General features: G+C 34.8%; 1 protein-coding gene across 4 annotated transcripts; it reads left to right on the top strand.

Annotated features, from left to right (window-relative positions):
* Positions 1 to 999: 999 nt before the first annotated feature.
* On the top strand, positions 1,000 to 21,735 carry LOC136035189 (zinc finger protein 664-like). Of its 4 annotated transcripts, XM_065716768.1 has the most exons (5): positions 1,035 to 1,088; positions 6,631 to 6,797; positions 9,560 to 9,682; positions 10,091 to 10,261; positions 20,059 to 21,735. In XM_065716768.1, exons 3-5 carry the CDS (start codon positions 9,622 to 9,624, stop codon positions 21,072 to 21,074), a joined length of 1,248 nt encoding a protein of 415 aa, XP_065572840.1. In that variant the 5' UTR covers positions 1,035 to 1,088; positions 6,631 to 6,797; positions 9,560 to 9,621; the 3' UTR covers positions 21,075 to 21,735. The 4 variants fall into 4 exon arrangements, with proteins under 4 accessions (XP_065572839.1, XP_065572842.1, XP_065572840.1 ...); XM_065716767.1 differs by lacking the exon at positions 6,631 to 6,797 and having other exon boundaries at positions 1,000 to 1,088; XM_065716769.1 differs by lacking the exons at positions 1,035 to 1,088; positions 6,631 to 6,797 and adding an exon at positions 1,247 to 1,274.
* Positions 21,736 to 22,335: the final 600 nt, after the last annotated feature.

Raw genomic sequence — 22,335 nt, 5'->3', positions numbered from 1 at the left:
GACACTGGAGTTTTTGTTATGTAATCTTTGAACTATCTTCAACAGAATAGATATCTCAAAATTTTTATCAGATACCTTTTTGGGAATGGGGGCATGGGGAGCAATTTTCCTTGTAATCTCTTTTGACTCTTAAAAACCCAACTGGAACTTTCAATTTTCAATCAAATGAGACTTCTCTGAAGTTTTAATTAGCATCCCTTCTATAAGAACTGTATATGCCTATAGGGCACAAGTTACTATACCTACCTCCAGACCCTGGTGGGGGAGTGTGTTGACCCCAGAGTTTTCTTTATATAATCTATCAACTATTTTGAAAAAGTTCTTATTGGATGGTTTGAGGAAAAACAGATGTGGAGGGGAGGCCTAGCTGCTCTCTCATCTCTTGTGCCTCTTAAAAAGTTAACTAAACTTTCAATTTCCAATCAAATGAGCCCTCTCTGAAGTCCTTATGAGTATCCATTTCTTATGAACCATATTTGCCCCGAGGGCATATTTTACAGCACTTGCCCCTAAGCCCAGGAGATTTCTGCCCACACCAGAGCTTTTGTTAAATGATCTTCGAAATTTTTTTGACAAAATGGCTATCAAAAAATTTTTATGATGTATTTGGAAAAAAAAAGGCAGGGGATGGGCTAAATGCCCTCCGATCACTTTTGACTTTTAAAAAAGGCTACTAGAACTTCCGACTTCTAATGAGCCCCCTCCAAATTTTTTGCGACAGACCCTTCCATATTAAGTGTCTCTGGGAAAATTAATAAATAATAGAATACTGAAGCCGTATGGACTTTATTACAGGCAACGCTACAGTGTTCCCTTTATTCAGTAGATTTTTTTCAATAACTTTTTTTTTCGCTTTTATTAAATCAGCAACTATTTCTAAAACGAACCTTGCTATAATTGCATATGCAGTTAGGCTAAACCGCTTTAAATAAATCGAATAAATCGAATTAGCCAGAGCCTGACATTCGTAAGCTTAACAAGGCAAGCACGCTGAGCGTGCTTAACGCTTGCTTAAGTTTGAATAACTCTTTACAGAAGAAACTGAGTAAACAATTCGAAGGAACATTTTCCAGTGTACTCAATTAAAAGTTAGCACTATTTATTTATTAGAGACAAATAATTTGTCCTAGAGTGGAATTCTAGCCTATGAGCTTCTTCTTAATCGAAATTTATTTAAGTTAGGCAAGCGGATCAAAACTTTCAGAAATGAATCCAGGATCCAAATTATAGGCTACTCTGGGAAGGTATTGTGTTAAGCCTTGTCTGATTTCTGGGTAGTAGAAATTTTCCTAATTGACAGGTCTATATCTAGATTATTGGAATTTCAACAAAACAACAGTAGTCCTTATCAGTAGAATTATTTCAAACTATTTCAGTAGAATTCCAAGCCATATCAATGGTTCCCTGCCCCCCAAATGTTAAACTATATTTGCAAATCTGAAACTTCATAGGCTAAATTAAAGTTAAGTTAAGGTGGGAATTTGAAAATACTTTACTTTTCTTTGAATTCATTTAAGCAGAAAATAAATTTTGTAAGATTTCACTTTTATAAAACATTATTTAGTAAAATTCTGGTTGATTGACTTCTTGCTATCTCAGAAATGGGTTAGGTTAGGAAAATGAAACTTTCAGGAATGGGTCTACAGGCTAAAGTATGTCCTGAAAAGGTATTTTGAAGTACCTACCTTCACTCCTCCCTCTAGAGGGCCCTGACATTTGATGACCTTCAAAAATATCTGTGTTATAAAAGTTAAACCTTGCAAAATAGATCTTCTGCTTGAATGAAGTATAACTAAGTTGTTTTCAGCTTCACAACTTTGCTGAATCCCAATTTACAAGGTTTTAAAGATATGCAAATACATTTCCTAAATTTTGAAAAAAAAAAACATTAATATGGCTCAGAATTCTACTCAAATAACAGGAATTGCATTTTCAGAACTATATGCAGGGAAAAAGCAGCTGGTAACTGGAAATTAAGGTAAATGTTGTTTTGTCAAAATTTGAATAGGTCATGTAGACAAATTTCAGGGCTCCCTAGAGGGATAAGGAGTGGATGTAGGTACTTTAAAATACCTTCCCAGGATATACTTTAGCCTGTAGACCCATCCCTGAAAGTTTCATTTTCCTAACCTAACCTCTGTCTGAGATAGCAAGAAGTCATTCAACTAGAATTTTACCCAATATTTTTATTGGTCAATGCCCTCTTGAGGAAGAAAAAGCAAAGTCAGGTAGGTAAATGTTTAGTTTGGTTCCAAGGGCTCTAAACTGGAAATTATGCTGCTTTGCAGCATAGTTTCCAGATTAGAGCACTTAGAAATGCTAATTGTAAAGGACATCCATTTCTGGTTGACCCTCCTCCTCCATGGGGCAAACTAATAATGCATAAAATGGGCTTGCTTACAGGTAACATTACCCATATAGCAAAGTGTATTGGTCCATGAGCCCTGCAGGCATTGGGGTTAGGTCTTTATTCAATATTTATTGAACAAATCTTTTTTTTTCTAGTTTTGTTACTCTTTGTTGAATAAATATAGAATGCAGACCTTGCCCTGCTGCTTACAGGGCTCATGGACTAATATGCTTTGCTCTAAAGGTAATGTTACTGTAAGCAAGCCTACTTTATGCATTTTTTGTTTGCCCCATTGAGGAGGAGGGTCAACCAGAAATGGAATACATTTCTCTAATAATGACAAAGAAACAATATGTGATCATCAGAATCTTGCTCTATGCAGTAGTACACACTTTAGACAGCTTGGAACAAAACTAAACATTTATCAGTCAGGTATTTCAAAATACCTTCCCAGGATATTAATCAGGCTTTATAACTAGGATAGCTAGGATTTCTATGAATACATTTCAGATGTTTCTGTTCAATTAGCTCAAATGCTTTTCAAGATAGATAAAAGCTCCTTAGCTAGAATCCTACTAAAAAAAATATGAGAACTATTAGGGTATAAAAAAGGTAAACTTTCTTATTTCCTGAATGTTAAGATGGTCCCTATAATGTGCTGTAATTTTACAGCACATAGTCCCTATTGTGCTGTAAAATTAAGTAATATGGTAATTAAATGAATAACCTTAAACATTATTAAATCACATCTAAATGGAATAGCTTGGCTTCCTTCCCAGGAAGGAGTACTACAGATACAATAGCTAGACTAGAGCAGCTGATAAAACAATGCTTTAAAAAAGAAAAAGCTGTCCATGTAATGTTTTTAAATATCAAAGCAGTAATTGCTGGAGTTGGTATTACTTTAATTTGCACCTTTGAGCAAATTAAGGTCCAACTAGATCTGTTAATTGCTCCGTACTTGATCATGCAATGATTAAACATGAAATGCATCCCACTAGTAATTCCAGGGAACACCATTCCATGTGATGTCTATCATTGGTGCTGAGACTTTTGTATTTGAGACTGTTCTAGCAGTTTACTACATAGTAGGAGAAAAACTGTTGTCAGTGTTGAGTTTGAAGTTGGCTTTAGTTGAGTTTGAAGTTTGTTGGCTTTAGTTGAGTTTGAAGTTGAGTTTGAGTTGAAGTTTGAGTTGGCTTTAACAGCTTCTTTGATTGTCCCCTTTTGCCAGTGCTAATATTTTGGGAAATTGACAAATGAATTGGGAAGGGGGAGTTCTTGTGAAGTAAGCTTGTATGTCATAAGCATATCAGCTCTTTGTCATCAGTAAACCAGTGTAAATAATTTTAGCTCCTTCAAATGTTCACCATAAGGCTTGTCTCTCATCTTAGTTACTGTCTCTGTGGCTCTCCTTGGCACCCTTCCAGAAGCTGTATGTCACTCATGTATCTCTGGTGATGCTATGGACATACCAAAGGGCCTTGTACAACCTTACAAAAACATAGAGAGGCCTACTGTTTTTTTTTTTTTTTTGTAGACTGCTAGGAAACTGTAAATAATTTCTTAGACCACACTGCTTTTCCATTTACAAAAAATTGAATAAAGAACAAATGGGTTTAATTTCTATAAAGCAGTTAACAAAATAAAATATATAAACTACACTTTAATTAAAAAATAAAAATACTCCAAATATTTTGGCCCCATGTACAGGAGCCTTTCTCAACAGAAAAAAAAATTACAAACCAACAATTTAAGACTTTTTTAAGACATCATAAAAAAATCCCACAACAAATAAAACACCACAAAAAAAAATATAAACAATAAAATAAATAAGAACAACTCACATTATAAAACAAAACTCCTGCACTGATGGTAATAACTTCAGAATAAAACTTAAGCAACTGTATATAATGAAACTTTCCTCTGCCACATTTGGTGTATAAATGGGAACATTATAAAACAAAACTCCTACACTGATGGTAATAACTTTAGAATAGATCCCATTTATACACCAAATGTGGCAGAGGAAAGTTTCATTATATACAGTTGCTTTAGTTTAATTAGTTTTATAAAGTTATTACCATCAGTGCAGGAGTTTTGTTTTATAATGTGAGTTGTTCTTATTTATTTTATTGTTTATATTTTTTTTTGTGGTGTTTCATTTGTCATGGTATTTTTTTATGATGTCTTAAAAAAGTCTAAAATTGTTGGTTTGTAATTTTTTTATTTTTTTTCTGTTGAGAAAGGCTCCTGGATGTGGGGCCAAAATATTCAGAGTATTTTTATTTTTTAGTTAAAGTGTAGTTTATATATTTTATTTTTGTTAACTGCTTTATAGAAAATAAACCCATTTTTTCTTTATTTAATTTTTTGCAAGGAAATTGTTTGAATGAGACACAGTCTTCTGAAAGTTTGAAAGTAATCTACACTGGTTGTCAACAAAAATTCCAAGATCCCTTTTCTTTATCCAGACTTTGCAGCTCTTGAATGTTATTTACAGCTGGATTTATTGCAGTATACTTTAAACCTGGATTGGACTTGCCAAAATGAATAACACTGCATTTGTCAGTATTGAAGCTCACCATGTTGTTGCCTAGTTTTGAATATTTTGAAGATCAGCTTGTAGTGGCTCATGATTGACTACACTAAACAACTTTCAGTCATTTGTATAGAGAGTTAGATGATTTATAGTTAATTGAAAACTATCATTTGTGTATGGTTAAGTCACCAATGAGTTGATGGTACAATTTTGGAACCACTGGAAATATTTTCCTTCAAAACAGGATAACTTTGCTTAGTTGTAACTTGGAACACCTTCTCTTGAAGCCATCATTATATTTTAACAATGCAAAACATGGACACTATTTCCAGTACACCCGGATAAAAAAAAGAACAATCAGTTTTCTGTTTTGGCATAAAATGAGCTCCTGACAGTATTTTAGCTATGCCATCATCAAACTGTCATTACTTGAGTTTTTTTTTTTTTTTTTTTTTTTTACAAAAAAATTGGATGAGCACCAATGCATCAAGATGTAAATCTGATCTTCTCTAAAATGTAGCTACATTGGTATTTCTTGATAAAATTAAATTAAAATGGCAACCAGTATTATATTGACAGGTAAATGTACTGATGATTTGACAGTGCAATTTTTGAACCACTGTTGGAATTTCCTTTCAAAATGGAATTTTGAAGTAAAATTCCAGCTGTGACTTGGAGTGCAATCTCTTGAAGCCATTTTTGTATTTCAAATATAGGTAATGTTGATACTATATCTTGTACACCCAGCTAAGAAACAAACATTCAATTCAGTCAGTGTTCTGTTTTTGACAAGAAAGGAATTCCTGACAATATTTTAGGTTTAAAATATTCAAACTGTCGTTACTTTTTTATTTATGGCAAAAAAAAAGAAAAAAGTTGGGATTAGCACCAGTGCATCAAGATAAATCTGATCTTATCTTAATTCTATCCACATTAGCTTTTTCTTGATAAAATTAAATGAAAATGGCAACAAATATTACATTGTCAAAACTAGGTTCCAAGTGTCAAAATTGTTTGTTTAATATAGTGGAAATCAGATGCACTAAAAATGTTCCCTCAGCCAATTTCAAACATTGATAATGGCTTCTATAAATGAATTTATTTCTTTTGCAAATATCTTGTTGTAACCTTGTCAAAATTTTTGACAGACAGCTAAAGGCCCTGTCAAAATATAGGTGACTGTTGACATTTCACTGAACATTAAAACAGATGATAATTGGCTTCAAAATTCCAGGGTCCACTGACAAAACTATAGCTGTTTAATTTATGGGTGCCTGATACTGCCAAAAATTGGAGAGGTTCTCACATGGAAGTCGTTTTTCCCTTTCCTTAGCACATCAACGAAACTAAAAAAGAAATAAATGAAATTCTCAAATTTGAAAAACCTTATTTTCTGGGGGGGGGTTAAGCCTAGAACCATTTTATAGAAACATCAAAACTAACCCCCTTAAAATCCTGACCCATATTTTGCATGAAGCTAAGAATCTACATATGAAAATAAAATCCAAAAATTCAAATATATAGAGTAAACTTCTTAAATTTCTTTAAATCTACTCCTGTTATTCTAGACCCTATCCCTTACAAAATGTTAATGAAACATGTTAAACTCCTTGGTGTCATAATTTCTAATAATCTTAAGTAGGAAATATTGTTCTAGGTATTCACCCCCCCCCCCATGGAAAATAAGGCTTTCCAAACTTGAGAATTTTATTTGAGCTTTGTTTTTTATTTCCTATAGGGGGAAGAAATTATGGTACTTGTGTATTATTTGCCACTCACTCAAGTCTGTGCTGTGTAAAACATGAAAACAAACTGGTTTCTTCATCAGTTCCTTTCAGCCTAGCATGAGATAAGACAAGTGATACTGTGGCACAAGTTGCACTGAAAGCAGCTAGTTTTGGAATGGTAAGAAGGAAGTTCTTTCAACATTTTTCCAATCTTGACTATCACCCTGTAAAAGCAAAAAAAAGGAAACAAAGTTCATAATGAGGCAACAGTTGAAAATGGCAAGTCACAATCACTTTTTAGATCTGGCTCCATAATTCTGCTGCCTGTTGGGTTGGAAGTTCAACTGCAGCTTGACAAAAACTATGTCGTTTTCTTTAGTTACAAAAAAAGAGAGGTGCCATATTGTTGGTAGAATTCTAGGCTTTCCTGACAAAGGACAGTCCAAACAAAAATTTTTCGAGTGGATAAGAACTACAGATCAAACAGTTTGTGGTAACAAACTGTAGTAAGGAGTGACCTGGCTCAATAGTAACTAAAACTAAAATACAGAATTTGTATACCAATAGTTACAACAAAGGAACAGCATTTTATTGCTGATTTCAAATATATAAGTTTCATCAAGTTAGTCTTTACCATCAAAAGTTATGAGCATGAGAAACCTTGCTGTATATTAGAAAAAAGGGGACCCCCCCCCCCCTAAAAGTCGTAGAATCTTAACGAAAACCACAGCATCGGATTCAGTGTATCAGTGAACACCACTGTAAAAGTTTCAAGCTCCTATCTACAGAAATGTGGAATTTTGTATTTTTTGCCAGAAGACAGATCATGGAATGCGTGTTTATTTGTTGTTTTTTTCAGGGATGATCATATGGACCCAGTAGTCCTAGAATGTCGCAATAGGGCTCATTCTAACGGAAATTAAAAGTTCTAGTGCCCTTTTTAAGTGACCTAAAAATTAGAGGGCACCTAAGCTCCCTCCCATGCACAATTTCCCCACAAAGTCACCGGATCAAAATTTTGAGATAGCCATTCTGTTCAACTTAGTCGAAAGCTTAATAACTATATCTTTGGGGACAACTTAATCCCCCACAGTCCCCAGGGGAGGGGCTGCAAGTTACAAACTTTGACCATTGTTTACATACAGTAATGGTTATTATGAAGTGTACAGACGTTTTCAGGGGGGCTTTTCGCGTTGGGGTGGGAGTGGGCTGGGGGAGGAGGTTACGTGGGAGGATCTTTCCATGGAGAAATCTATCATGAGGGAAGAGAATTTCCGTGAAGGGGGCACATGATTTTCTAGCATTATTTAAAAAATAAACAGTGTGAAAAAAAAATCAACAGGGAGTAATGAGCAGCATTGAAACTTAAAACGAACATAAAATATTACGTATATAAGGTGGTTCGTCTCCTCCACAATACCTTGCTCTTTACATTAAAGTATTTTTAGTAATTTCAACCATTTATTCTGCGGCCTTTGTGATTCAGGGGTCATTCTTAAAGATCTGGGACAAAATTCAAGCTTTAGTATAAAGAGCAAGGTATTGACGAGGGGGTGAACCCCATCGTATACGTAATAAAAAATACACAAATATTGAAGTTCGTTGCGTAAGTTAATTCGTAAGGTATGTATGTTTATTACTAACAAAAAAATTTGTAAAAAAAAAATTTGGTGCATTTTTAAGTAACCAAAAATTGGGGGGCAACTAGGCCTCCTCTCCCATCTCTTCTTTTAGCAAAATCGTCTGATCAAAACTATGAGAAAGCCATTTAGCAAAAAAATTAATATGCAAATTTTGTTTTATTTATTCATGTGCGGTGAGCCAAAATCAAAACATGCCTTAATTCAAAAACTTTCAGAAATTAAATAAAAAATTTTTTTTTTAACTGCAAGTAAGGAGCAACATTAAAACTTAAAACGAACAGAAATTATTCCGTAAATGAAAGAGGTTGTCCCCTCCTAATCGCCTTGCTCTTTACTCTAAAGTTTTTTTTATTGTTTTAAAAAGTAGAGTTGTGACAAAGAGTAAAACTTCAGCGTAAAGACCGGGGCGTTCAGGAGGCTTTTCTTTAGATAGGAAGCCTTTTCAGTTGGAACATCTAGATGTGGATTCTCGTAAATGCATATTTTTTTTCAGAAATTGCGACTACTTCTGTTAATGATTAAGATTAGTTCCATGCTGACAATTGTAAAGAATGTGAGAGGACATATTACGCAAGAGGCTAAATAAGTTTCCTTACATTCAAGATTAACCACGCAGTACTGTATAAATTATTTACAGAATTGTCATTTTTATCAGCTTGACAGTCAAGTTTGATTAGAAGTGAGTTGTGAATTATTTGTCAAGTTGGATAAACCTTTGTGTTTTAAGCTTTAAAATCATTAGTACACCCATCGCCGTATTAATTTGTCACGTATTTCAAGTATTTTTTTAATTTCTTTAACAATCGCAATTTTTTTTCCAGAAAGTCAAAATTTGTAAAAATAATTTTCAAAATGATAAAAATGTTCAAATCGTGAAACACGTATAAATTAAAAAAAACGAATTAGTTATATTAAAAAAAAGGAAATAGGGATATTTTAGTCTTGCACTAACACCTATAAAACGATTTAATTAAAAAACAACATTACAGTTCTAAGGTAAAAAAAAGATAGGAAGGGGAAAGCCCATATATTTTACATTCTAACTATGCAGTATGGTTTTTATAAATGTTTTAGTGTGAGAAGATTTAAATATAATTTAATTAAAAGATAATTAAATTTATAAAAAATAGGCTATAAAAAATAATTCCCTTCTTCTTTAAAAAAGAAACCATATGTTTATTTCTATTTTTTGTATTTTTTTTTTATTAAAGGAGTTGAACATATGCTTAAGAGTGTCTTAAAATAAAATTAATTTTACAGTGATTGAAATAAGCCATTAAAGCCTGTTTATTTCTAGGAACGCTTTGCTTTTACTTTCGTAGTTAAAACTTGTGTGCAACTCTGTCCTTATATTTCATTATGGACCTGCCTCAAATAGCCAATATGGCTGAAGACAATATGGCTTCTGTTATTAAGAATGGTAAGTTATCAAATAAAATTTTGGGAATAGACGGTAATTTGCTTTGGTAAATATTTTTCTCCTCTTGCGGAGATCAAGGGCTGTGTGGAGATAATGAGCTATCTCACCAGCTTCTTCCAAGCGAGTCGTATAAAGCTTTAGCTTCTTGTGAGAGGTATGATGTTTGTTTTTAATTTTGGCTCAGTTTTATATCTTTGACAAAAGCATTAAAATCCTATTATTATGTTCTGAGAAAGTTCTGAGACTAATCAAGTTCTGAGAACTTATGAGAAAGTTCTGAGACTAACAGAACTTAATTGTGAAGTTCTGAGACTAATCTTTTGCAAAGAGAAATGTAGTTAAGTTTGTATTTTAAGCTTTAATTTTAAACATGTTTTGTGTTATCTTTGTTAATATTTTTTTTTACAGAACTTGAGGATGCTCTACCAAGCAACAGTGAGGATTTCTGTGACGTTCAAGACGTTTGCATGTCTTCAAAACATGAAGTTTTTCCTTTTTTTTCTTTCCCTGTCTCTTCCGGATCTCATAAAATTGAGCCTGAGAACCCAGACCTGGACTCCATATGTTTTGACAATCAAGGTAAATCTCAAAGGTTTTTTTCCTACGATCTAGTTTATATATAAAAAGATCACCGTTTATTTTATATAGACAAATATAGCGACTATTTTATGTAGATACTGTTTTATGTAGGGGGTTTTTCCGCCGGTCAAACACAAAACTACTGGCTAACAATTTTATCAAAAATAGTGTTTCCGTCGTCCAACTAAACAACTCGCTACACTAAAATGAAACTATCCTACCTCCAAATGGGCGTCGATTCAAACTATCCTACGTCCAAAACCGCTACTTTTCAGGAGAGCTATTTGAAGTTTTTAAGATTATTTTTCCAGTACTTCAAAAAGAGGTTTTAAGGGAACAACCGGACTATAGAGTTTCTTTCGTATTGGCTATGTATTAGTGAAGATATTTTTGACCTACTTAGGTCAGAACGTCAAAAAAACTGGATATAGGATGGTAGTTATATTATCTACATCGGAACGAGACAATCCTAAGTCCAATTTTTGGACATAGGATAGTTACAAATCTGAGAAGCCCTGCTGAAGGAAGGCACAGTCCATCCTATGTCCGTATTATATCAAATATTTCACCATATATTATTTTAATTAATATTCAAAGTATGACAAAATGAAATATTACTATTCGAAGTATCAAAAGAGAAAAATAAAACGAAGTTAATCAGAATCATCCGACTCCGCAGAACGTTCTTTTAAACAATCGAACGGAAGGTCTCTGAAAAACTGGTGATAAGCTTCAGGAATCAAATTTCTTTTACAAAGATCTTGAATATCGCGGTACACTCTTTCGCGAATTGGAACTGGACCAGAATACAGCTTTGTAAATTGCACGACCCAGCTGACTTCTTCACTGAAGCTTTCCCCCTTCTTGACCTCCTGATTGTTTCAATCATCTTGATGTCTTTAGCTGCCCAGCTGGTCCGAACAATAATCATGTCAGGCAATGTGTAATCAACTTTCAACATTCGAATTTCTGTGAAGTTCACTTTAACCCCGTTAATATCGACGTTAAAATTATCACTGGTCTCTCTACATAGCTTATCAAGATCATAGAAATCAGACATTCCCATTTCCTTTACTTTGTAAGGACTCTTCAAACATGCAATTTTTGGAATCTGAAACCACTGAGAAGGCACATACACTGTTTGGTTCTTAGCAAATCTCTCGATGACAGCATGGACCGAATCGTTTTGATTTTGCGTGTGCCCGGTTTCAAGATACATGTGAGTAATTACTATCTTAAATTTACTGGCACAGTATAAATAAAGGGAAACAAGGTTCTTGTTCTTGTTTTGTCCTCCGCAATTGTCACTTATGAAAACGAATTCTTTTGCTCCTTTTTCTACCTTACTCACAATAAAGCTGTAAACACAACTCCCGATTTCTGACGAGCCTCTTTTAGCAGTGCCTGCATGCCACATGTAGCAGTTTCCTTCGCGAGTATTGCAGTTATAGATACTGAGATTGTAACAGTCAAGTTTCGACTTATAGTAATAAGAAGAAACTTCTCCACGCGGACACTGTAGGACCTTTTGTAAGTCAAAGCACGCTATGATAATCCTTTCAGGGTCCATCTTTCCTCTCTCTTGTTCCTCTGCCATAAACTTTCTACTTTCTTCCTTGTTTCTGATGTGCTCACTGTGCTGTATAGTCAACTGTTCTTTCATCTGAGGGCTAGCATTTTCCATCGCAACACACTTGTCACATTGGTCTTTTTTGGGACGGAAAAAGCTGAGATTGAACTCATGCTGAAAAATCTCTTTGTATTTGTCGGATCTTGCAGCTTGTCTATTGTTTTCCAGGCACCACTCTCGATAAAGTCTATAAAGGTGAGCATGACTCTTGATCCCATCTTCCAAATACTGAGATTTAGATCTAGCTCTGCAGTAATGGCTTGGGGCTTTTTTCAAAAGTTTTATATGCTCCCTGCATGATTTAAGTTCTCTTATATCGGTGAATCTGCGGGATTCCTCTTTTCGACCTCTTTCATCCCTTTTCGAAGCTCCCGTACCAGGCACTTTTTTCTTCAACGCAGTTTTCACCATCTGTTCAGAAATTCCTAGCGTATTTACGAAAAACAGTCGACATACTTTCTCAGGTTCCTCATTAATGCACAAGGAATACGCTACTGAAAACACCCTCCTCTCTGCTCTCTCAGTGTCATTGTTCTGTCCCTCTGTTCCTTCTTCACGATTATCATTATCGCTTTTATGTATCCTAGAACGTTTTTTTTTTCGCTTGACTAACTTGCTGAAGTATGTAGTGTCTTTGTCTATTAATATCACCCAATTCCCAGTAAGACCTGAAAATGCTTATGCGAGTCTCTTCTGGAATTCTTTCATAACACTTCATCCTGCACTTACAAGGCCCTTTCATAGTCCTTTCTGGCACAGTCTTTCCTTTGCTACTAATGTGTTTAATGCCACCATTCAACATCTTCTTTGCTATGTATCTTTTCCAGCTGGAAGGTCTTCTCTTCCTCTTCTTTCCCTGGGCAGTAGGACTTTCTTCTGTTACACTAAGTTCACCAGGAGACGCACTGTCATTTTCCTCTACTCCACTAAGTTTATTAGCAGAGATAGTCCCATTCTCTTTTATTCCACTAAGTTTAAAAGCAGATGCAGCACAAGTAATGCCTAGCTCACAAAAGTTCTCGGATTCATCCTGAATGGTAGTTTCGCTTGCACCTAAGGCAGAATCGTTATGCACAGAAAGATCTGCACTAGAGCCTTGCTCATTAATTTGAAAGAACACGTCAAGATTCAGAATAGGAGTGTCTGACACATGAGGAGCGTCAGGAATGCACTGCATCATTTCCAGGTCAAGACTAGTCTTTACCGTCAAATGTGAATCTGCACGGGTTTCATTCGTTTCAAACGAGCTGCCAGCTTCTGTGGTCATGGCCCATAGCATTCTTCCCAACTCCCCTGAGTAAATTACTGAGGTTTCTGGGGGACTCAAATAATTTGCGTTAGAGTTGCAGTCAGATTTGTTGCCAGTAGTTGTTGTCACTGCCGAACCTGGAAAAAAAGAAATTGTTACGTCAATGTCATACATAAGTACTGTTTTTTAGGGCAGTCAAATCTTATGTTGAAGCCCCGATAACTGCAGCAACAGTGAGTTAAATAAAATAAGCTTTTTATGTTGTTTAAATTGTTGCCAGATTTAAAGGTTGCCACGTTAGATGTTTAGAGAAAATCTGATGTCACTGAATCACAGATGTTGACAATACTGTATGGCTTTATGTTTACTATTTATATGCTGCAAATATTCAGCCTATTCAGTTCAGTTCACTTAATGCTACCAAACTCTATAAAATAAACGGGCAGTATCCAGGAAGTATAGAAGACTTATATCCAGGAAGTCTAGAAAACTTGTAAACTACTAATGGACTTGTAAACCTATAAATCCTACTCTAAAAAATATTTAGACTGAAGTTTTTACAGCTACAAGCAACAATCTCACTCTCTTTTACAACATCCGAGCAATCATGGCTCATTTGAACCTATTAACGCCACTGTCCACCAGTAATACAGGTTGTCCGGCACATTTTAGTAGTCACATCGACCATTTCATATTCCCCACTGTAGAGCTAGTGAACAGGCAGAAGGGATGATGTTAAGTTTGACCTAAGAGATGGTGTGTAACCAGTAAGACTTTATCAGTATTAGTGGAAAGGTCAGATAATACTGTAATAGTAGATCAGATGTTGTAAAATCGAATCCGTCAGTTCTAGTGGGCACAGTGCCAGTGGTGGGTATAGCTCAGGGATGGCAGCAACCATACATTTAGGTACTCTACCCCAGTCTGCCACAAATCCCAGATTTTTGGATACTCTTTGCAAAACGTTGGATATACCCAGCATTTGGCATAGATACCATATGCCAAACGCTGATAAGAAAGAAAAAGCCTTTCTAGTGGCGTAGGGCCAATTCTGACTGCAAATTTGGATTCAGCACACAATTTAGCACTAGATAGACTGAAAATCGATTTTTTCCATTTTTGGACATAGGATAGTTTGATTCGTAGCACATTTGGAGGTAGGATAGTTTCATTCCAATGTAGCGAACTGTTAACTTATTAGAGAATATCTTTAACAAGTCGAACGCTTGTTGCAGAATTTTTTCTGTATAAACTTAGGCATTAGATTGGTAACAATAAGTTCTAGTGCCCTTTTTAAGATCCAGAATGATCAGAGGGTGGATACCCCTCCCACCCCCCTCACACCTTTTATTTCTGATAGAAATTTTTTAGATGGCTATTTGTTGTCATAGAAATTTTGAAAAGAGCTCATTCAATAAAAAATTGAAAGGGCTAATGGCCTTTTTAACAATTGAAACTGATTGTAGGGCAGCTAACTCCCCTCCCACTCCCGCCATTTCCACATACACATCCAATCAAAATCTTGAGATAGCCCTTTTGTTGAATTGAATTGAAAGTTCCGGAAATTATGTCTTTGAGGATGACTCCCCCCCCCCACAGTCCTCAGGGCAAGGGTTGTAAGTTATGCCCTATGGGTATATAATGTTTATATAGAAAGGATCTAGTCTCTTAAATACAGAGGGGGCTCATTGGATTCGTAATCAGAAGTTCTATTATCCTCTGTGATTCAGAATGGTCAGAGGTGGAACCTCCCCCCCCCACGTATATCCTAAAATTGCATGTATAGAAGATTTGAGAAGGCCATCTGTTGTCGTAGAAACTTCGAGAAAGGCTTATTCGGTTGGAAATTGAAGGGGCAAGTGCCCTTTTTATTAGTCAAAAGTGTTTGGAGGGGAATAAGCCGCCCCCCACACCCATCAATTCCCAAAACACGTCTAATCCAAATTTTTAAATAGCTATTTTGTTCAGCGTAGTTAAAAGGTCTGGAAATTATGTTTGCGGATGGCAGCCATTTTGTTATCAATAGCCCAAAATCAGATAACAATGTCTTTAGGGTGGACACAATCCCCAGAGTGCATGGGCAAGGATAGCAAGCTATGCCCCGGGGCATATAAAGTTTTTATGGAATGGTTGGTCGTATAAGCTTTGGGGCGGATTGAGCTCGTTTGGTTGGAAGTCGGAAGTTTTAGTGCACTTTTTAAGAGTCAAAAATGAATGGAGGGCAATCCGTCCCCCCGAAACCTATCCCTCCTCAAAAAAGTATCTGATCAAAATTTTGTTCAGCCTAGTTGAAAGGTCCAGTAATTGTGTCTATGGGGATGTCAAAGGTTGACCTTTTACTGTGACAGTCGACCCCCTCCCCTTGCAGTCTTCAGGACAAGGGATTTAATCCAGGCAATTCGTTCATTGTTTACATATAGCATATGCTACTTAGAAAGTTATGCATGATTTAACTTTACTTTCCAAGTAGACGAAGGGTATTCAGGTTAGCCTTTCAGAGAATTTTTAGGAGAGTGTTGAATCAAAAGACACTATGTGTATAAGGATTGTGAAAAGTGTGTAACACGAGAATAACTGAGCATATTAATTTGGAAAATTCAGGAAATGATAAGGCATATGATTAAAAAGACAATATTTGCATACTACCAAAATAGTACAACTACCACCACTACACTACCGGAGCACTCTATTTACAGTAGTGAGGGGAAATTCAGTTTATGGTGGTATGTATGTTTCAACTTTACTTTCTAAGAAGACGAAGGATATTCAGGTGAGACTTTCAGAGAATGTTGAGGGGAGTGTTGAATTGACTAAAAAAACATGATGTGTATGCGGATTGTCAAAAGGGTGTAACACAGGAATAACTGAGTATATAACAATTTGGAAAATTCGAAAAATAATAAGGGAGATGATCAAAAATGCAATATTATCATGCTTCCAATACTACTACGACTACCACCAGTATTGTTACCACACTACTCCACTTATAATATTAAGGAGAAATTCAAACTAGATCAAAAGACGCTGTTTGCATGTACATTGTCAAAATAGCGTATCTCAAAAATTTATTTGGGCATTAAGTTGAAACTTTCAGAGAATACTTAAAGGGGAAAATCATCTCACTGAAAGGCAATATGTGCACACTACAGCTAATACTACTAGTACTTCTATATTTACTACTACTTCTGTTGCAACTACTTGTAGGGCTAAGAGCATTGATATGAATATTTCAAGGAGTATATGAACATTCAGGTTATTAAAAGGACATATTAGCAATGTCATAGCGAAGGCTAACTGTATTAAGTTGAAATTTCCAGGACTTGATGAGGGGAATGTTCTACTGACCAAAAGGCAAAAATTTAATACTACTCCTGCTAGTAGTACTACCACTTTTCAATACTATTACTAGTAATATCAATACTACTACTGTGACTACTATTGCAACTATGCCTAAGGTTTTGAAGGTGAAATTTTGAGGGGGAAGATGAGCCGGATATGTTCACGCCCTCTGTATGCAGGTTGTCAAAAAGTTGGAACAGCAATATATTAGGAAAAGTTTGGTGTGTAAAGCTGAAGCTAAGAAGGTGTGTTGTGAGGGATGTTGAACTAACCAAAAGAAAATATTTGCATCATAATGGTACTATTTCTACTCATACTACTGCTACTTTTACTATTATTACTACTTCTATTACTACTACTGCCACTAAAGGTTAGGCTACTGAAGTTAATCTTGCAACTACCACTACTGCTATTAAAACTATATTAAAACTATTACGGCGAAAAATTTGGGATATATAGAAATTGTATGAACCTAATTCGAAACCCACTATGCCCACAAAGGTTGTCAAGCGGACGCATCAGAAATGCTTCAGGAACGGTTGATTGTATAAATTAAGCTGAAGCTTTTAGTGTGTGTTGAAGGGAATGTTGAAAAAAACAGAGATACTATGCGTATACTGCTACTAATGCTACTACAACTATTACTGCTGCGCAAGCTAAGAGTATTAAGGTGAAGCTTTTTAAGTAATATGTAGGTGGATGTTGAACTAAATCAAAACAGACTATGAGCATGTGGACTTTCAAAAAGGTAGCATAACGATATCTGAAGAGCAACTTTTATTGTTAATTTACACCTTTAAGGGTAAGTTGTGGGGGACTTTGAACTAGCCATAAGGCACTATATGTATGTTTGTAATACTACAACTACAATTATTGTAACTATTGACGCTAAGAGTATTAAGATGAAACTTTGAGTCGTGTAGGAGTTTCAATTAAACGAAAAGACTGTATGTATGCAGGTTTTCAAACGAGAAATTAAGCAATATCATAGGCAGCACCACTCTAATAGCTAGAAATATCATTGAAACTTTCAAAGGAGCTAATTAGATTCAAAAATAAAAGTTCTGGTTCTCTTTTTAAGTGTAAAAAGAGATTGGATGGCAAGCAGCACTTTTTCTCAGACTCATTTATTTCCCAATTGCATGCAGTAAAATTTAGAGACAACCGTTTTGGTCAGCATAATAGAACAGTCCAGCAACTATGTCTTTAGAGATGTCAGGCATGTCACCTCTCCACGATTATGCAAATGGTCTATTACGCTTTAAAACAAAATGTTGTAAAGTCTAAAGGCATTGTGTTTACTGTTGCCAATAAGAGACCCAGCAATATATCAAGAATGACTGGAGATATTAAGTTGAAACTTTTGAGGATACTACTATTACTACTTTTGCTCTTATAATTCGAATAAATAAATAAGATGTAAGTGCATCCAGGTTGTCAAAGAGCATAGATAGAATCTTTTGGGAATTATATTAAGTTTTATTTTTCAGGTTAAGTTCAGAAGCAAAGTCAAAAAATCTTCCAAGCGTAAAACTGCCACAAAGCACTCTCAATAAATAAACGAAACTCAAAACAAACAGAAATTACAATAAATAGCTGAGTCAAACTGAAAACGAGCGAAAATTAAAAAGATTAGGGCTGATAACTCCCATGCCTTCTCAAGGCCAGAATATAATTTCCGCTTTACTGAAAACAAAAAACGTTTTAAATGTTTTCACATTTCTCACTTTCGTAAATAAAAAAATTATCAAAACTTTAAGGAATAAATATCAGTATATGTCGATTGAATTGATAATCCACGGTCATTTTTTTTCAGTAAAGCGTAAATTTTGTTCTGGTCTTGAGAAGGCATGGGGCTATTAGCCCTACTCATGTTAATTTGTGTTCGTTTTGAATTTGAATCGGCTATTGATTGTAATTTGTGTTCGTTTTGAGTTTTATTTAATTATTGATAGTGATAGTTTTACGCTTGGAAGACTATTTTACGTTATTTCTGCTCATTCTTAGCTTAATGAAGCTCTTTACTTTCCTTTAAAAAACTTGTTTTGTGGAAAAGGTTCCTTTTGAATTAATCTCTATAAATGATGATAAATCAAAACCCTACTTCACTCCTGATTTAATACGAAAACAGTAACAAAACCTCATTTTCTGTTTTAACCATCGGAATGTCAGTCTTATACATACCAATAATCACTTTAATGTAATTAACTGGTATTTGGAAGGTCTGGAATCTCCGTCACTCTCAGTTGTAACTTTCATTTCTCTTGATGGCCATCCTGGCCATCAAGGCCAGGATGAGGATATCCCGTGAAGTGGACTAAAACCAAGTCGTACTGGCTAAACTTCGGCATTTTAAGTTGGCAAAAAATAAACCCCAAAAAGTATGAAGTGCAGAAAAAACTTCACTTGCAAGAGAAGTAGGGGAAGCGCTCGAGGCTGTCTACCTTGTCCCCGCAATTTAAGAGGCAAGCCCGGCGGGTACCACGGCTCTTGCAAACAACTCTCTCACCCTTCTTCTGCTGAATTATCTCCTCCCAACTTTATCGTAACGTAATTGCTTAAGTTCTCCCAAAGGTCACTCCTACAAAACATATATCTATAAATTCTGAAAGTAGACTTTTATTCAGTACTGAATCCGTACTAAAAGTTCTTTAAATTATCACTTAATTAAAGTCCAGAGACGGCTGTTCGACCGGTTATGTATTGGTGACGTCACTCTGTAAATTATATAGGTCAGGACCTATAATCCTTTGCCAAAGATTGTGAAATTTGACACCCAGATCATATCCACTTAAAAAGCTTACTGTTTTGTTAATGGAATATCCAATTTAGCAAAGGTGTTTTCACTTTGAATTCTGAATCAAGACTGACTTGATTCACTTTGAACTCCCTGGTTTTCGGTAATTTCTCTTGGTGTTTGGTTTCATTTATTTATTGAAAATAATTTATGGTGGTTTTATGCTTGGAAAAGTACTTCACTTTATTTTTGCTCATCTTTAGTTTCATGTAGCCCCTTACTTTTTTTTTGAAAAATATGTTGCATGAAACAAGTTTGAAAATTAGTTCCAGTTTGTTTTTATTGACGCTGTCTTTTTTGTGGGTAAATTCAAGAATAATTTACATTTTTGTATTTTCTCTGTAAGAATCGAGATTTTCCCTTAGTTTGAGAGTTAATCCCATTTGGCAGAAAATGGTTGTAAGTATAGTTAAAGGTTTAATGTTTAGTTGTTTTTTTCTCTTCAGGTGAAAATTAGGTCTAATAACTTTTATTCATTTGGCCTAAATTTTATTTCAGATCAAAGCTATTTTTTCTTTTTTATTAGCCTTGTGTTTTTCGATTTCTTCTTTTTTTCTATGTGTCATTTCTCTACTATTTACAAAGGAATTACGTGAATAGTAAAATTTGTTAATGCAGAGACAATTCTGGAAAAAATTATTGTTGCAATGCGTTGTTTATTTTACTCGAGTTGAATGAAAAGGTATTTTTAGTAGTTTTAAATTTTCATTTTTGTTCTTTGGGTTGGTGTTTAATTTTTATTGTTTGTAGATTGTTTTTTTTTCCATCCTTTCATTTTTTAGCTGTTGGAGTTGAAGGTCCTTCATCTAGTGATGTCGACATACTCATAGGAACTTCCAGTGAATCTGAACCTGAAATAAAAAGCTTTAGAAGGCAGAAAACATATTTTGATAATGGTCTACAGAGTAAAAAGTACAGTAAATACGAAAGTTATCAAGAAATACACGCAGGAGAAAAACCATATAAATGTGATGTGTGCAAACATTGTTTTTCTAAATCAAGGGATTTTATTCTACACCAGCAAGTGCATACTGGTGGGAAATCATTTAAATGCGTTGTATGTAAAAAATTCTTTTCCGAATTGAGCAGTTTGATTCAGCACGAAAGAGTACATACGGGTGAAAAATCGTTAAAATGTGTTGTGTGTAATAGGAGCTTCTCTAATTCGAGCAATTTAAAAAGACATCAAATGCTTCATACCGATGAAAAACTATTTAAATGTGATATTTGTGAGAAGAGCTTTTCTCAGGCGGATTATTTAAATAAGCATCAAAGAGTACATACTGGTGAGAAACCATTTAAATGTGATGTATGTCAGAAGAGCTTTTCTCATTCTGGAAATTTGCGTCAGCACCAAAGATTGCACACAGGTGAGAAACTCTATGAATGTGGTTTATGTGACAAGACCTTTTGTAACACCGTTAGTTTGATTAAGCATAAACGAGTACATACTGGTGAGAAGCCGTTTAAATGTCATGTATGTGACAAGAGCTTTTCTGAATCAAGCACTTTGAATAATCATCAAAGAGTCCATACTGGTGAGAAACCATTCAAATGTGATGTATGTGAAAAGAGCTTTTCTCAAGCTGGTAATTTGTTTCAACACCAAAGAATGCACACTGGTAACAAACCATTTAAATGTGATTTATGTGACAAGAGCTTTTTTCAGAAGGGTGATTCGATTAAGCATAAAAGAGTACATACAGGTGAGAAGCCGTTTAAATGTAATTCATGTGACAAGAGCTTTTCTGCATCAAGTGCTTTGAGCAGGCATCAAAAAGTTCATGCTGGTGATTAACCTCTAAGACGTGGTATTTGTGACAAGACCTTTTGTAAAACGAGTGATTTGATCAAACATAAAAGAGTACATAACGGTGGGAAACCTTTTAAATGGTATATGTGAAAAGAATTTTTCTCAAGCTGATTCTATGAACAGGCATCAAAGAGTGCATATTGGTAGGAACCTATTCAAATTTGATATATATGAGAAGAGGCTCTTTCAATCAAATACTTTGAACTCGCACCAAGGAGTACATGCTGGACAGTAACTGTTCAAATATTATTTTTGTAAAAGCTTATGTTCATTTAAGAGTAATCTGAATAATTATCTCACAACCCATTCCAGGAAAAAGCAAGCTAAATTATAGTTCAGTATGGAATTTCTTACTGAATACTGATTGAAAAAAGCTTTATATTTTACCTGTTAAATTGTAAAATCCAAATAGTTGAGGTCCCTTTCTTTTACCTACTAGCAATTCCATATCTTTGTTTTGATTGTTTGCAATATTATCACTTAGAAAAAATTCTGCCCTGTTATTAAATGGTATTCAGCTCTCTATACTTTTTACCTTTGTGTATATTTCACAGTCTTTGTTGTTAGTTTTTTAGTTTATTTTGCTGTTTTACAGTAAAAAATTTGGCTAAATCAACTTTTATTTAAAAATGGCCTAAAAACATGACTTTGTTTATGATTTTTTGAATCATAAGCTTTTTTTTATGAATTTATCATTTGCCTGAATGTAATAAAAGTGTTACACCAAAACCGCAGTTTTGTGGTTTTATCCCCTTCTTGTTTTCAGGTTTCATGAAACAAAAAACACGGAATCCGATATTTTCTAGAACTTCGTATTCTTAATTTAGTATTGAATAAAAATCGATTTTTAAAACTTGCCCCCTCCCCTCTAAAAAAAAAAATTGCATATGGGTTACGGTTTTGTAGTCTATGTCATTAGGACTGACTGTCTGAAATTGCCTTGGCAATTTGCCAAGCAAAGACTTTTGTTTTTGACCAACGTTTGTACTTTTTAGTGGAAAAATGTTCAAGCAGGCAAGCACGCGGGTATTGATTTCCATTTGACCGAAATCTAAAAAGCTTAAGATGTGTGACGGTTCCCTCGCCCTGTTGCCAGAATATTTTCTTACAATAATTGTAACAACAATTTTACTGAAAATGTGTTAATCCATCTATGGGAACGATAAGGCACGCTATTATAAACACGCTATTAGTTTTTTGGATAATAAAATTGGATATATTACTTATTTTACCATAATTTTACGGA

This window comes from Artemia franciscana, chromosome 14 (genome assembly GCF_032884065.1).
Source record: "Artemia franciscana chromosome 14, ASM3288406v1, whole genome shotgun sequence".
Taxonomy (NCBI): Eukaryota; Metazoa; Arthropoda; class Branchiopoda; order Anostraca; family Artemiidae; genus Artemia; species Artemia franciscana.
Note: the sequence above shows the minus strand (reverse complement) of the source record. Positions and strands in the feature narration are given on the sequence as shown.

Excerpts from the sequence above, each read along its gene's own strand:
- LOC136035189 (XM_065716767.1), top strand. The coding sequence starts at position 9,622 with ATGGACCTGCCTCAAATAGCCAATATGGCTGAAGACAATATGGCTTCT. Across the intron at positions 9,683-10,090 it reads GGCTTCTGTTATTAAGAATG|AACTTGAGGATGCTCTACCA; the intron begins GTAAGTTATCAA and ends TTTTTTTTACAG. Across the intron at positions 10,262-20,058 it reads CATATGTTTTGACAATCAAG|CTGTTGGAGTTGAAGGTCCT; the intron begins GTAAATCTCAAA and ends TTCATTTTTTAG.